We start from the raw sequence: 13,970 nt of genomic DNA on the forward strand, positions 1-13,970 counted from the left end.
GGGCTTCTAGTGAACCCATCACCCAAATAGTGAACACAGAATCCAAGAGTAAGTTTTTCCACCATTTCCCCGCTTCCTACTCCCTGCTCTTCGGAGTCGCCAGTGTCTACTGTTCCCACCTTTGTGTCCATGTGTATTCAACGTTTAGTTCCCACTTGTAAGTGAAAATATGTGGTATTTGGTTTTCTGTTTCTGTGTTAATTCACTTAGGATAATGGCCTCTAGCTACATCCACGTTGCTGCAAAGGACATGGTTTCTTTTGTATAGCTGCATAGTATTCCATGGTGTATATGTATTTTCTTTATCCAATTCACCATTGATAGGCACCTAGGTTGATTCTATGCCTTTGCTATTGTGAATAGTACTACAACAAACATGTGAGTAAAGGTGTCTTTTTGGTAAAACAATTTGTTTTTCTTTGGGTATGTACCTAGTAATGAGATTGCTGGGTGAAATGGTAACTTTATGTTTAGTTCTTTGAGAAATCTCTACACTGCTTTCAACAGGGACTGAACTAATTTACAGTCCCACCAAGAGTATATGAGTGTTCTCTTTTTTCTGCAATCTCACTGACATCTGGTTTTTTTTTTTTTTTTTTTTTTTTTTTTGGACTTTTTAATAAAAGCCTCAATGTTGTGAAGTTAGAATATATCATTTACAACCAGCACATGTTCCGCACTGCCCTAGGCCACTGAGATTATTACTCCATGCAGAACTTAACCTCTTTCTTTCCAAAGAGAATCTCATGACCCTTTAGGAACATTCTAAGTAAATATAAGATGATCACAACCACCACCTCTCAAATAGGTATAAAATACCAATTTACATTTCCATGAGACCATAAAGATGCGAAGACTATGATGAAATATAATGAATAAACTTGGGCAAAGATCCTAGATTTCAGGCCTACTTGGAATACAATTTTTCTTGTCTAAAGTCCCAACTACAACAAAAATATTTCACCCTCATCACCATTTATTAAATGTCTCCTGGGCACAGGATCTGGGGTGGGAAAAAATGATGCTAATTCAAAGAGTGGTACATGGACCAGCAGCATATCATGCTTTATTAGTCCATTTTCACACTACTGATAAAGATATACTTGAGAATGGGCAATTTACAAAAGAAAGAGGTTTACTGGACTTACAGTTTCGCATGGCTGAGGAGGCATCACAAACATGGTAGAAGGTGAAAGGCACATCTCACATGGTGGGAGACAAGAGAAGAGAGCTTGTGCAGGGCAACTCCTGCTTTTAAAACCATCAGATCGCATGAGACCCATCTGCTATCACAAGAACAGCACAGAAAGACCTACTCCCATAATTCAATCATCTACCACCAGGTCCCTCCCACAACACGTGGAAATTATAGGACCTACAAGATGAGATTTGGGTGGGGACACAGAGCCAAACCACGTAATTCCATCCCTGGTCCCTCCCAAATCTCGTATCTTCACATTTCAAAACCAATCATGTCTTCCAACAGTCTCCCAAAGTCTCAATTCATTTCCGCATTAACTCAAAAGTCCACAGTCCAGAGTCTCATCCCAGACAAGGCAAGTCCCTTCCACCTATAAGCCTGTAAAATCTAAAGCAAATTCGTCACTTCCTAGATAAAATGCGGTACAGGCATTGGGTAAAAACAGCCATTCCAAATGGGAGGAACTGGCCGAAACAAAGGGGCTACAGGCCCCATCCAAGTCCAAAATCCAGCAGGGCAGTCAAATCTTGAAGTTCCAAAATGATCTCCTTTGATTCCATGTCTCACACCTAGGACACGCAACGCAAGAGATGGGTTCCCATGGTCTTGAGCAGCTCCACTCCTGTGGCTTTGCAGGGTACAGCCTCCCTCCTGGCTGTTTCACAGGCTGGCGTTGAGTCTGCAGCTTTTCCAGGCCAACAGTGCAAGCTGTCAGTGGATCTAACATTCTGGAGTCTGGAGGATTGTGGCACTCCTCTCACAGCTCCATTAGACTGTGCCCCAGTAGGGACTCTGTGTGGGGGCTCCAACCCCACATTTCCCTTCCACACTGCCCTAGCACAGGTTCTCCATGAGAGCCCTGCCCCTGCAGTAAACTTTTGCCTGGACATCCAGGCATTTCCACACATCTTCTGAAATCTAGGCAGAGGTTCCCAAACCCCTATTCTTGACTTCTGTGCACTCGCAGCCTCAACACCACGTAGAAGCTGCCAAGGCTTGACGCTTGCATACTCTGAAGCCATGGCCTGAGCTCTACATTGGCCCCTTTCAGCCACACTAGAGTGGCTGGGATGCAGGGCACCAATTCCCCAGGCTGCACATAGCACAGACACCCTGGGCTGGGGCCCACAAAACCACTTTTTCCTTCTAGGCCTCCAGGTCTGTGATGGGATGGGCTTGCTGTGAAGACCTCTGACATGCCCTGTATACATTTTCCCCATTTTCTTGAGGATTAACATTCAGCTCCTCGCTGCTTATGCAAATTTCTGCAGCTGGCTTGAATTTCTCCTCAGAAAATGGGATTTTCTTTCTACTGCATTGTCAGGCTACAACTTTTCTGAACTTTTACACTCTGCTTCCCTTATAAAACTGAATGCTTTTAACAGCACCCAAATCACCTCTTGAATGCTTTGTTGCTTAGAAATTTCTTCAGCTAGATACCCTAAATCATCTTCCTCAAGTTCAAAGTTCCACAAATCTTTAGGCTGAGGGCAAAACACGCCACCAGCCTCTTTGCTAAAACATAGTAAGAGTCACTTTTGCTCCAGTTCCCAACAAGTTCTTCATTTCCATCTGAGACCACCTCACCCTGGACTTTATTATCTATATCACTATCAGCATTTTGGGCAAAGCCATTCAACAAGTCTCTAGGAAGTTCCAAACTTTCCCACATTTTCCTGTCTTCTTCTGAGCCCTCCAAACTGTTTCAATCTCTGCCTGTTGCCCAGTGCCAAAGTCGCTTCCACATTTTCAGGTATCTTTTCAGCAACATCCCACTCTACTGGTACCAATTTACTGTATTAGTCTATTTTCACACTGCTGATAAGGGTGTACCAGAAACAGGACAGTTTACAAAGGGAAGAGTTTACTGGACTTACAGTTCCGCATGGTGGGAGGCCTCACAATCATGGTGGAAGGTGAAAGGCATGTCTCACATGGCAACAGACAAGAGAAGAGAGCTTGTGCAGGGCAATTCCCGTTTTTAAAACCACCATATCTCATGAGACCCATTCACTATCACCAGAACAGCACAGAAAGACCCACCCCCATAATTCAATCATTTCCCACCAGGTCCCTCCCACAACACGTGGGTATTATGGGAGCTACAAGATGAGATTTGGGTGGGGACACAGAGCCAAACCATATCACATGCCAAACTCTAGACATAATGGAATCTCAGTCCTCATTTTAGCAAGATCCCAGGTAATGTGTATGCACATTAAAGTTTAGGGAGCACTCACTGGTTTAAAGAATTTAGAAATATGAAAACCTAGACTAAGGCAGAACCAAATCCAACCACCATTTTGCTAAACCTACCCTCTTCCTATCAGACCACATGGCTTTCAGGTGTTATCTCTGCAAAGTCCACAAGTTAATCTCATTAGACTGGTGGTAATCAAATGAGGGCAATTTTATCCCTCAGAGGACATTTGGCAAAGTCTATAAATATTTTTGATTACCGCAACTTGTATAGGGGGTTACTGGCATCTAGTAGGCAGAAGTCAGAAATGCTGCTAACCATCTTACAATGTGGAGGACAGCTCCCAAAAATAAATAATTATCTGGCCCAAAAGGTCAATAAGTCAAAGGTTTTTTAAAAACAAAACAGTAAAAAAAAATCCACCTGCAATTAGACTTATGATTTCCTGGCTGAAATGAATTGTTCTATTCAGTCATTTGATAAACTGATTTGATCATCCTTATCCAAGGGGGGGTAATATAAACCAATAACCAAAACCACTTCATGCCCAAGCTCTCAAAGAGTTTAAGTTTCCCACGAGAGGCTGCAACCAAATCAATAATCATATTATCATAAATCATATAAATCAATAATCATATTGACAACAAATAGCAAGTACAGTGAAACAACAAATGCACAAATTGGAATATTTCACAATTACATGAATTTAAGAAGTAAGTACAGATATATTTCCCCAATAAAAAGTCTGGTGCTCACTGGTTTTTTTGTTTCTTGTAATGCAGGATCTTTAATGAAAAAACACTTTGGCCACTTCGAGACGATAAACACTCACTGGGCAAAACAACTTCACTGAAAAGAGACCTCATATTATGCAAAAAAAATCTTAAAAGGTAATTTTTTTTAATTCCTCAAGTATTATCAAGAGCTTTGTTAATTTCATCAACATGCTATAAAGGAATGATTCTTTTCTTCAGAGAAGGAATCACAGCTCACAATTAGGATGGTGGAGGGTGGTCTAATACAAGAAGAAAATAGGTCACGGTATATAATTACACAGATGAGTAACGAACTCAGAGCTGACTAAGCCTGCTTTTATTAAGATAAACGTATTTCTGGAATGAGCATTGCTTTGCATAGCCTTGTATCAATTAAATTCTGCCCAAAGAGAGAACCCTGAGGTTATAGGTAATATGTGGCAACTTGAAAACACTTCATGCCGCACAATCCTAAGCTATTACACTGCATTAAGGGACAAGGCACTCACTATCTAAATCAGACTGAATCTTTGGCATTGACATCCTAACTTTGCAAAAAAAAAAAAAAAATTGTTGAAGGAAAGCAATCTACAAAATGCTCCCACTACATTTTAATAACTGTCTTTGGGTCTCATAAATCTCATTCTGCCATGTTCTTTAATTATGTTACCAAAGACTCCAAAGTGATAGCAGACAACGTAGGCTAAAACATTTCAGACCACTTCATTCTCATGTATCTGGATTTGTGAAACAAGGTCAAGTTTCACCTGAGAAAATTTCAAGACTTACACTATTACACAGTAACCTCCCATTTTTTTCTTTTTTCTTTTTTTTTTTTTTTTTTTTTTTTGAGACGGAGCCCTGCTCTGAAGCCCAGGCTGGAGTACAATGGTGGGAGCTCAGCTCACCGCAACCTCTGCCTCCCAGGTTCAAGCAATTCTCTTACCTCAGCCTCTCAAGTAGCTGGGATTACAGGTGCATGCCACCACACCTTGCTAATTTTTGTATTTTTAGTAGAGGTGGGGTTTCACCATGTTGGCCAGGCTGGTCTTGAACTCCTAACCTCAGGTGATCCACCTGCGTTGGCCTCCCAAAGTGCTGGGATTACAGGCATGAGCCGTGCCCAGCCACAGTATCCCTTTTTAAAAAGTTTAGCTATATATACAAATCTTTCTTAAATGTGATCTCTAGAATTTAGGAGCATTGTTTACATTCCTAAAGCCTCAAAGTTAACATAACGACAACTTTCACTACAGAAATTCAGTGATAATATCAGAAGTAACCATCAATGAGCAGGGCTCCACAAACAGACACCTACACAAACTGGCTCACCAGAATGCCTGCTTATCCAGTAATCCAGTTAATCATCATCCAGAAGTCTTGTTCACCTTTTAATATTTTTTCTGTTGCCTATCTCTCATCTTTAATGGACTAGCATGAGCTGGTAAGAAACAGTGAATCAACTGAGAAGTGGGCAGGGAAGGGAGGGTTGCTGAGCACACTAAGAGCTTCTTTTCTGATTCTTTTGGTTCTTATTTATTTTTACATTTTTGTATAAAATCAATATGAGGATAAAACGATTTCCTTCATTTGTGAAAGATCTGAAGTTTCTGTAGGTCCCTGTATCAGGACATTAAATCATCTCAGTCTACACTAAAGATAAGGAGAAGAGACTGAGCAGATATCACGAGGTCCAAATGATACATGTCTTTTTTAATGATTTTGTCCTATTTTTCATTCAACACATATGCCTGCCTTTTGGTCTCAATATATAATTTGGTCTTACTTGCCTTAAGAGAGTTTCTTTTCCTCACATCTCTCAGTCCATTACTGCTCTGATCTGCCCTACAGAAAAGGCTGCCAAAAGGTTCAAGTGTCTCAAGTTCTGAGACACTTGAACCTGTAAGACAGAATGCCCTCATCATTAACCCCACTGCTTTAAAAAAAAAAAAAAAAAAAATCAATATTTAAGAGTTCAAAAATTACTACCAAGAGGAATTTCTCTTTAGCTTATTCCTTTAGAGTGTTCCTTTAAGATGAAGAAATCTGTCCTGGCATGAGCCTCTGCTGTATCAAACCGGACAGTGGCACAGGGTAGCAGAGGCACCCAACCAGCATGTCTAAAACCTCCCATTCTAAACTGGAGTCTCATCTGCAGTTGCATCAAAACTGCCAAAATAGCAGTGTTTGTGGAAAGGGCCCAGGTAAGCTGTGTGCATTCACTCCGTTTCAGGAGGCAAAGCTGCTCTAGAAGTTTACCTTGGTCAATCATTCCCTTCCATCCAGCTCAAAGTGGTGGGAGCAGTGAAGGGGAATGATGTATACCATCAGGGCATATGTATGCAGATTCCCAGCAACCTGAGGAATCTGAGAGCAGAGTTCTGGACCTGCAGCATTAGGCCACATGCAGAAATACTGCAGCTCAAAATTACGAAAGACTCTGAGAAAATAATTTTATAAGGGTTTCTATAAGAAAAGGAATTATGCCTCTCATTCTATGGGATTCACTATTTCTACAAATAGTGGCTTCTATAATATTTCCCAAAGGAAAGGAATTTGGCTCTCATTAAATTATTTCTGGGAAATTATTCAATATTTCACCATATAATTATATATTACATAGTTAATATTTCTGTTTTCCAAAATAACATCTACAGTTTTTTTATATTTTAAACTCAAGTGAATCCCACAAGTACTTAGTACCTACCATGAGTAGGACACCACAATGGCCAGGCGCTGAGGATCTGGGGGTTGTGTGCCTAGGACTGGGAAACCAAATTAGATGTGGGAATATAGCAGCATGCATTCTCTCAAGCTCTGCAAGACTGGCATTTAAACCAAAATGCATCTAACTGTCAAGAGACAGTTACCAAACAAATCAGTTACCAGACACAGACTCTTAGTCACAGTAGACAGTTAAAAATGGAAAATGTGCTCCCCCTCCCTTATCTTTTAAAATATGAAACAGGCTCATAAGGAGAAAGGTGATAGAAGACCTACAAAGAAGCAAATGAGTACAAACCAACCATGCCCAGAGCCAAGCACACAAGGCTACACGGAAGAGGAGGAATAGTGCTAGTGAAAGGTTTTGTGGAGGAAGTGATTTGGGGTACTCATTCCTTCTACAGGGAGTCCATAGACTGGCAAAATCAAGTGTCTATCAATATTTCTATTTTTGTCATAAAGCAAAAGGAAAGCACACAGGAAAGGAAGATACATAGAAACCAGATATTCTTGTGTAGGAAGCAGCACACAGGTTTATATGGATGTACTTTTTTTATGTGGAACATGACTATCTCATATTCCATGTTTCAAAATATCTCTTTGTCATGCTTAAATTTATTGACCTAACTTGTCCTTCACTGTGATATGCACTGTGCTGGCACCACAAATACAGATGAAAAAGATGCATTCTCTGACATCAAGGTACCCACTGTTCCCACAATCTTTCTTTCCCTTGATCCCTGAATAAATCTTAAGAGCAAGGGATTCATGCTTTGTATTTCCAGAGTGCATATTCATTTATTTAACAAATATTTTAACTAATGTCCTAAATATTATGCAAAGAATACAAGAGTAAAAAAATGGCATGATCTTTCTCCTCTGAAGGCGCCTGTAGTAGTGGAAGAGACAAACAGCTGGAGAGGAGTGTTGAGAGGAGAAAGACACAGGATGATAAGCACACACTCAATCCACCCCAAACCAGGCTCAGAAAGTTGAGGATTCCTAAGGAAAGTGACAGCTAAGCAGAGGACTTGAGGATAAAGAGAAGTTAGCCAGTCAGGAAGGTATGGAAACAGTTTTCCACACAAATGAAAGTCTGTGCAAAGGTCCAGATAGACAGAAATCATCGAACCTAAAAAGAAGCAGAAGGGCCCAGGACAGCAAGAACTCAGTGCTGGGGGTGGAAGAAGCTGGAGGCAGAACAAGAAAGGACTTCAACATTACAGACTTCGGACATTCTCCTGAGGGCAAGGACAGACGACTAAAGGGTTTTAAGCAGGATAATTGGCATTGCTCACATGTAAGATGGGCAGTAAACGTTTGTTTCCGATACATCAAATAACCTTTTGAATTTAATTCTAGTCTTCCCTCTGCCCTAAATCAACACTTCCGACATCAGTGAAGAATATACAGGATTCCTAAACAATAGGAGTTCTGGATAACACCTAGCACAGCACTGTGCAATAAAACCATAATGTGAACCACATATGTAATTTAAAATTTTCTAGCAGCCAGAGTCTTAAAAAGTAAAATTAAGTGAAATTTAAGATTAATAATATACTTTATTTAATAGAGAATTTGTAAATATTACTTCAACATGGGATCAATATTAAAAATATTGAGATACTTTACATTTTTTCATTCCAAGTCTGCAAAGTCTAGAGTGCATTTTATACTTACAGAACATCTCAATCTGGACAGGTCATATTTCAAGTGCTCAATACCCACACATGGCTAGTGGCTACCATACTGAACAGTACAGATGTAGAATGTACTTTGGGAAGCATTTCTCAGAATGTTTAAAGCACTTTTTATCATTTGTATTTGTATTCTAATTTGTAAAAATAATGCAAATCAGTTTTTCAATGGGAAAAAAAAACAAAAAAGCTCAATATTGAAAAGGTACCCATAATCCCATACCAAAAATACCAGTTAACATTTGAATGTATATGCTTGTTAGACACTGTCTCATGTCCAACATATATGTAGAATACACTTTTCTAAAAGTAAGGTCTGTCTGAATAGCTCTTAATATGTAAACATTTATAAATGATTTTTATGAATCCATAAAAATTTCTCTTTTAGGAAAAAACAATCGCATTTCCAACATAGGTTTTAAAAAAATACATTACACATGGGATTCTGAATAAAATAAAACATTAATTCTGTTTTTACAGTTATTACCTTTTAAGATTATACCTAAGTGAGTATTTCCTAGAACTCTGGAGTTTAATAGGGAACCATTATTATTTTAGGGACATGCTGTCTCCATTATTACCTAGAAGTTCTCAAACTGCCCTGCTGCTCCAGTTTCTCTTTACTGCCACCTGGCTACTCCATTCTTCCCTTTTCAGTGCCCAAAAAAAAGGAAGAAGAGGGGGGAAGGGAGGGGGAAAGGGAGGGGGGAAAGGGAGGGGGAAAGGGAGGGGGAGAGGGGAGAAGTAAGAAAAGAGGGAGCGGGGAGTGGGTAAAGGGGAAAAGAGGGAGGGAAAGGAGAAAAGGAAGACCAAAAGAAAGAAAAGGAAGAACAGAGAGAGGGAGGGAGGGACGGATGAGTGTCTAACTTACACAGAGTAAAAAGGTGGCTTCAAAAATTTGGTAGGTTTGACTATATTCATTGCCCTTTGCCTTACTACTCAGCAAATGTCTTGGAGACCATAAGTGCCCTGTGAGTGACTAGTTCACACCTCTTTTCAGGCCTCTGCCTTCAGAAGTTACAAGATGATCAATTCAACCTCCACACAGCCTCCAGATGAATCCTGCTCTAAGAACCTCCTGATCACTCAGCAGATCATTCCCGTGCTGTACTGTGCGGTCTTCATTGCGGGAATCCTACTCAATGGAGTGTCAGGATGGATATTCTTTTACGTGCCCAGCTCCAAGAGTTTCATCATCTATCTCAAGAACATTGTTATTGCTGACTTTGTGATGAGCCTGACTTTTCCTTTCAAGATCCTTAATGACTCAGGCCTTGGCCCCTGGCAGCTGAATGTGTTTGTGTGCAGGGTCTCTGCCGTGCTCTTCTACGTCAACATGTACGTCAGCATTGTGTTCTTTGGGCTCATCAGCTTTGACAGATATTATAAAATTGTAAAGCCTCTTTGGACTTCTTTCATCCAGTCAGTGAGTTACAGCAAACTCCTGTCAGTGATAGTATGGATGCTCATGCTCCTCCTTGCTGTTCCAAATATTATTCTGACCAACCAGAGTGTTAGGGAGGTTACAAATATAAAATGTATAGAACTGAAAAGTGAACTGGGACGGAAGTGGCACACAGCATCAAACTACATCTTCGTGGGCATCTTCTGGATTGTGTTTCTTTTGTTAATCGTCTTCTATACTGCTATCACAAAGAAGATCTTTAAGTCCCACCTTAAGTCAGGTCGGAATTCCACTTCAGTCAAAAAGAAATCTAGCCGCAACATATTCAGCATCGTGTTCGTGTTTTTTGTCTGTTTTGTACCTTACCATATTGCCAGAATCCCCTACACAAAGAGTCAGACCGAAGCTCATTACAGCTGCCAGTCAAAAGAAATCTTGCGGTATATGAAAGAATTCACTCTGCTACTATCTGCTGCAAATGTATGCCTGGACCCTATTATTTATTTCTTTCTATGCCAGCCATTTAGGGAAATCTTATGTAAGAAATTGCACATCCCATTAAAAGCTCAGAATGACCTAGATATTTCCAGAACCAAAAGAGGAAATACAACACTTGAAAGCATAGATACTTTGTGAGTTCCTACCCTCTTCCAAATAAAGACCACATGTGCATGTTGTCATCTTCAATTACATAAGATAAATAAATATGTGCCCTCATCATAAGTATTATCTCTAGCACTGCCATCCAATTTAGTTCAATAAAATTCAAATATAAGTTTCCATGCTTTTTTGTAACATCAAAGAGAACACATCCATCTGTAATTTCTCTAATACTGACCTTTCTATTCTCTATTAATAAAAAATTAATACACACAATTATTCAATTCTATTATATTAAAATAAGTTTAAGTTTATAACCACTAGTCTGGTCAGTTAATGTAGAAATTTATATAGTAAATAAAACAGGACATAATCAAAGACAACTCACTCAGGCATCTTCTTTCTCTAAACACCAGAATCTAGTATGTAATTCTTTTCAACACTGTGCTTAAAGACTAACTTGAAAGCAGGCACAGTTTGATGAAGGGCTAGAGGGCTATTTGCAATAAAAAGTCAACTTTTTTTCCTGATTTGAAGAAGCAGGATAAGCACACCCAGAAAATCACCTAAGAAACCCCTCATTGATTTACTTCATGGCACTGCAAAGGAAAAGGAATATTAATTGTATACTTAGCAAGAAAATTTTTTTTTTCTGAGAGCACTTTGAGGACACTACATACATGCTAAATATGTTTTCTACAAAGACTTATGCCATTTAATAAGCCTGGGGTTCTGGCATTAAAATTTTTTTTTTTTTTTTTGAGACGGAGTCTCACTCTGTCACCCAGGCTGGAGTGCAGTGGCACAATCTCGGCTCACTGCAACCTCCATCTCCTGGGTTCAAGCGATTCTCCTGCCTTAGACTCCTGAGTAGCTGGGAGTACAGGTGTGTGCCACCATGCCCAGATAATTTTTTTTGTATTTTTAGTAGAGATGGGGTTTCACCACGTTAGCCAGGATGGTCTTAATCTCCTGACCTCGTGATCCACCCGCCTGGACCTCCCAAAGTGCTGCGATTACAGGAGTGAGCTACCACGCCCAACCTAGAATATTTTTAAGTAGGCTTTACTGAGAGAAACTAAATATTGGCATATGTTATTAGCAACTTCCCCTGTTCAATAGTATGGGAAAAATAAGATGACTGGGAAAAAGACACACCCACACCCTAGAACATATGTTATTCTGTTGGCAAATGGGAAAGGAGGTCATTTTCTTAGAAAGCAAATAAACTTGATTTTTTTTATCTAAAATTTACATTAATGCGTGCAAAATAACACATAAAAAGAAAATTCACACATCACATTTTTCTGGAAAACAGATGGATTTTACATCTGGAGACATGGCATATGGTTACTGGCTTATGAGCGCTACCAAAACTAAATTCTTTCTCTGCTATTAACTGGCTAGAAGACACTCATCCATGTTTCAAATGTTCTTTCAAAACATTTTTATAAGTAATGTTTGTATCTATTTCATGCTTTACTGTCTATATACTAATAAAGAAATTTAATACTGTCTATTTTTTTAATAATCAACATGAGGAAATATTACCAGATTTCCTCATAGTCAGGACATACGTAGTTTCTTCATATGCTCAATTATGCATATAAATGATGCATATGTATTATGCTAATACAAGGGAGGCAGTTACATAGAGAATTCAAAAATTCTATCTGCCACTTACTTTTCAGAATAAGTACTCCGGATAGGGCATGGTGGCTCACACCTGTACTCCCAACACTTTGGGAGGCAAAGGTGGGCAGATCACTTAAGTCCAGGAGTTCAAGACCAGGCTGGGCAACATGGCAAAACTCTTGTCTCTACAAAAAAATAAAATTAGCCAGGCTTGGTGGTGTACGCCTATAGCCCCAGTTACTGGGGAGACTGAGGTGGTGATCACCTGGGCCCAAGAGGCAGAGGTTGAAGTGAGCCATGATTGTGCTGCTGTACTCCAGCCTGGGCAACAGAAAAAGACCATATGTCAAAAAAAGAAACAAAAGTACTTCATATGCCCTATAACCTCATCAATATTTTAGGCAAAACTCAGAAAAAAATACCCTAAATTGAGGAAAAGCTGGACAGGTTTTTTTTTTTCCCCTCAGTATCTACTTTCCACCGTCCTAACAGTTCCCAATTCTGGGTCAATCAGACTCTCTCAAAAAATAAAAAACGAAAATTGCCATGCTATCACAAATGTGCTTGGTAAACTAAGCTTGCTATAATTGTTTATCTGACTACATCTGTTAAAAAAAAAAAAAAAAAAAGAGGCTGTGTTTATTCTTTACAACTTACATTGGCCAGGACAAATGAGTAAATACCAGGGTTTTAAATGCCCCCTACTGGGCCATGGTAAAAAGTGAAAGTGAAAAAGAGAAGATGCCTTTGTAAGCACGTGCTAAAGCAGAATAGCAATGCAAAAGTAATATTTTTCAGGAAACAACATGCAATGCAGTTAAGGATATGGTGAAGCAACAGTTGAGTAATAGTTACTGCCTATTAGAACTTTCAGGTCCAGAGTAACAACTAAAAACCAAGTGGCAGAGCACCAGCAATAATAAATTAACCCAGCAACTTCCCTGAGATCACTAGCACTAGTGTAGGTGGGCAACAGTGAACACTTGCAGGGTCCTTTTGTAGATAAAGCTACAGTGCAGGCATGCCAGTGTTCAGGGTGCCCGCCGAGGCTTACAACTCAGGTGCCTGCAGAAGGCACTGTAAACACGGCTGTAAGGAAACAGGGGAAGCTAATGATGATGGTGTGCTGAGAGCCTTTGCCTCACCAAGAGAGGTCAAAGGGCTCTCAGCTCTAGTCAATTATCTCCTCATTTTTCAAGATATGAAAAGTCACAAAGTTTTTACATTGCTGGGGCACCAATGAAAAGAAAATACACCTGCAGACAGAATATGCCACTGGCTACTCTGTAACATGTGGAATGCAGAAATCTCACAGAAAGGTATTCAAAAGTCACTCATGACGACTAAAAATTTCCCTTTAACAGGAATCCTTAATTTCATTTTGATGCATAAGTGATTCGACAACTACCTATACAAAATGTTTTAAGGTTTTTTTATAAAAGGAATATTTGAGATAAGAGTAATCAAGAAACAGATCATAGAAAGATCATAATCATAGAAAAAGATTACACATTGACATCTACCCAGAGGTGGGTGAACCCTGCAACGGTCTTTTACAAAATGTTGTCATGACTAGTGCTCATTCGCTGGTCATCTTCAGCCTACGTCTTCTTTTCCCAGAAACAGAAGCAAAATTTTTCCTTTGGGAAAGTCATTTTGTCCTGTTCTCAACCATGCAGCTATCATATGCAGCTGACCCCATCCCCTACACAAGGGGCCAGCCATAACTGACTCTAGGCAATCAACATGTCTG

At 39.7% G+C, this 13,970-nt stretch overlaps 2 protein-coding genes across 9 annotated transcripts in view; one reads left to right on the top strand and one right to left on the bottom strand.

Moving 5' to 3' along the window:
- The window catches only part of P2RY14 (purinergic receptor P2Y14), a 61,812-nt gene extending 50,440 nt beyond the window's left edge, over window positions 1–11,372 (top strand). For 2 of the 3 annotated variants that reach the window (XM_003894947.5, XM_003894948.5), the window contains exons 2-3: window positions 4,184–4,291; window positions 9,578–11,371. In XM_003894947.5, coding sequence (XP_003894996.1) covers window positions 9,602–10,618 — 1,017 coding nt within the window. In that variant the 5' untranslated portion in view covers window positions 4,184–4,291; window positions 9,578–9,601 and the 3' untranslated portion in view covers window positions 10,619–11,371. Of the gene's footprint in view, window positions 1–4,183; window positions 4,292–9,577 lie in introns of all 3 variants that reach the window. The other variant, XM_009201514.4, reaches the window with a different exon arrangement.
- MED12L (mediator complex subunit 12L) overlaps window positions 1–13,970 on the bottom strand; it is a 341,626-nt gene that overhangs the window by 207,652 nt on the left and 120,004 nt on the right. The window lies entirely within an intron of this gene.

This window comes from Papio anubis, chromosome 2 (assembly GCF_008728515.1).
Source record: "Papio anubis isolate 15944 chromosome 2, Panubis1.0, whole genome shotgun sequence".
NCBI classification, from domain to species: domain Eukaryota; kingdom Metazoa; phylum Chordata; class Mammalia; order Primates; family Cercopithecidae; genus Papio; species Papio anubis.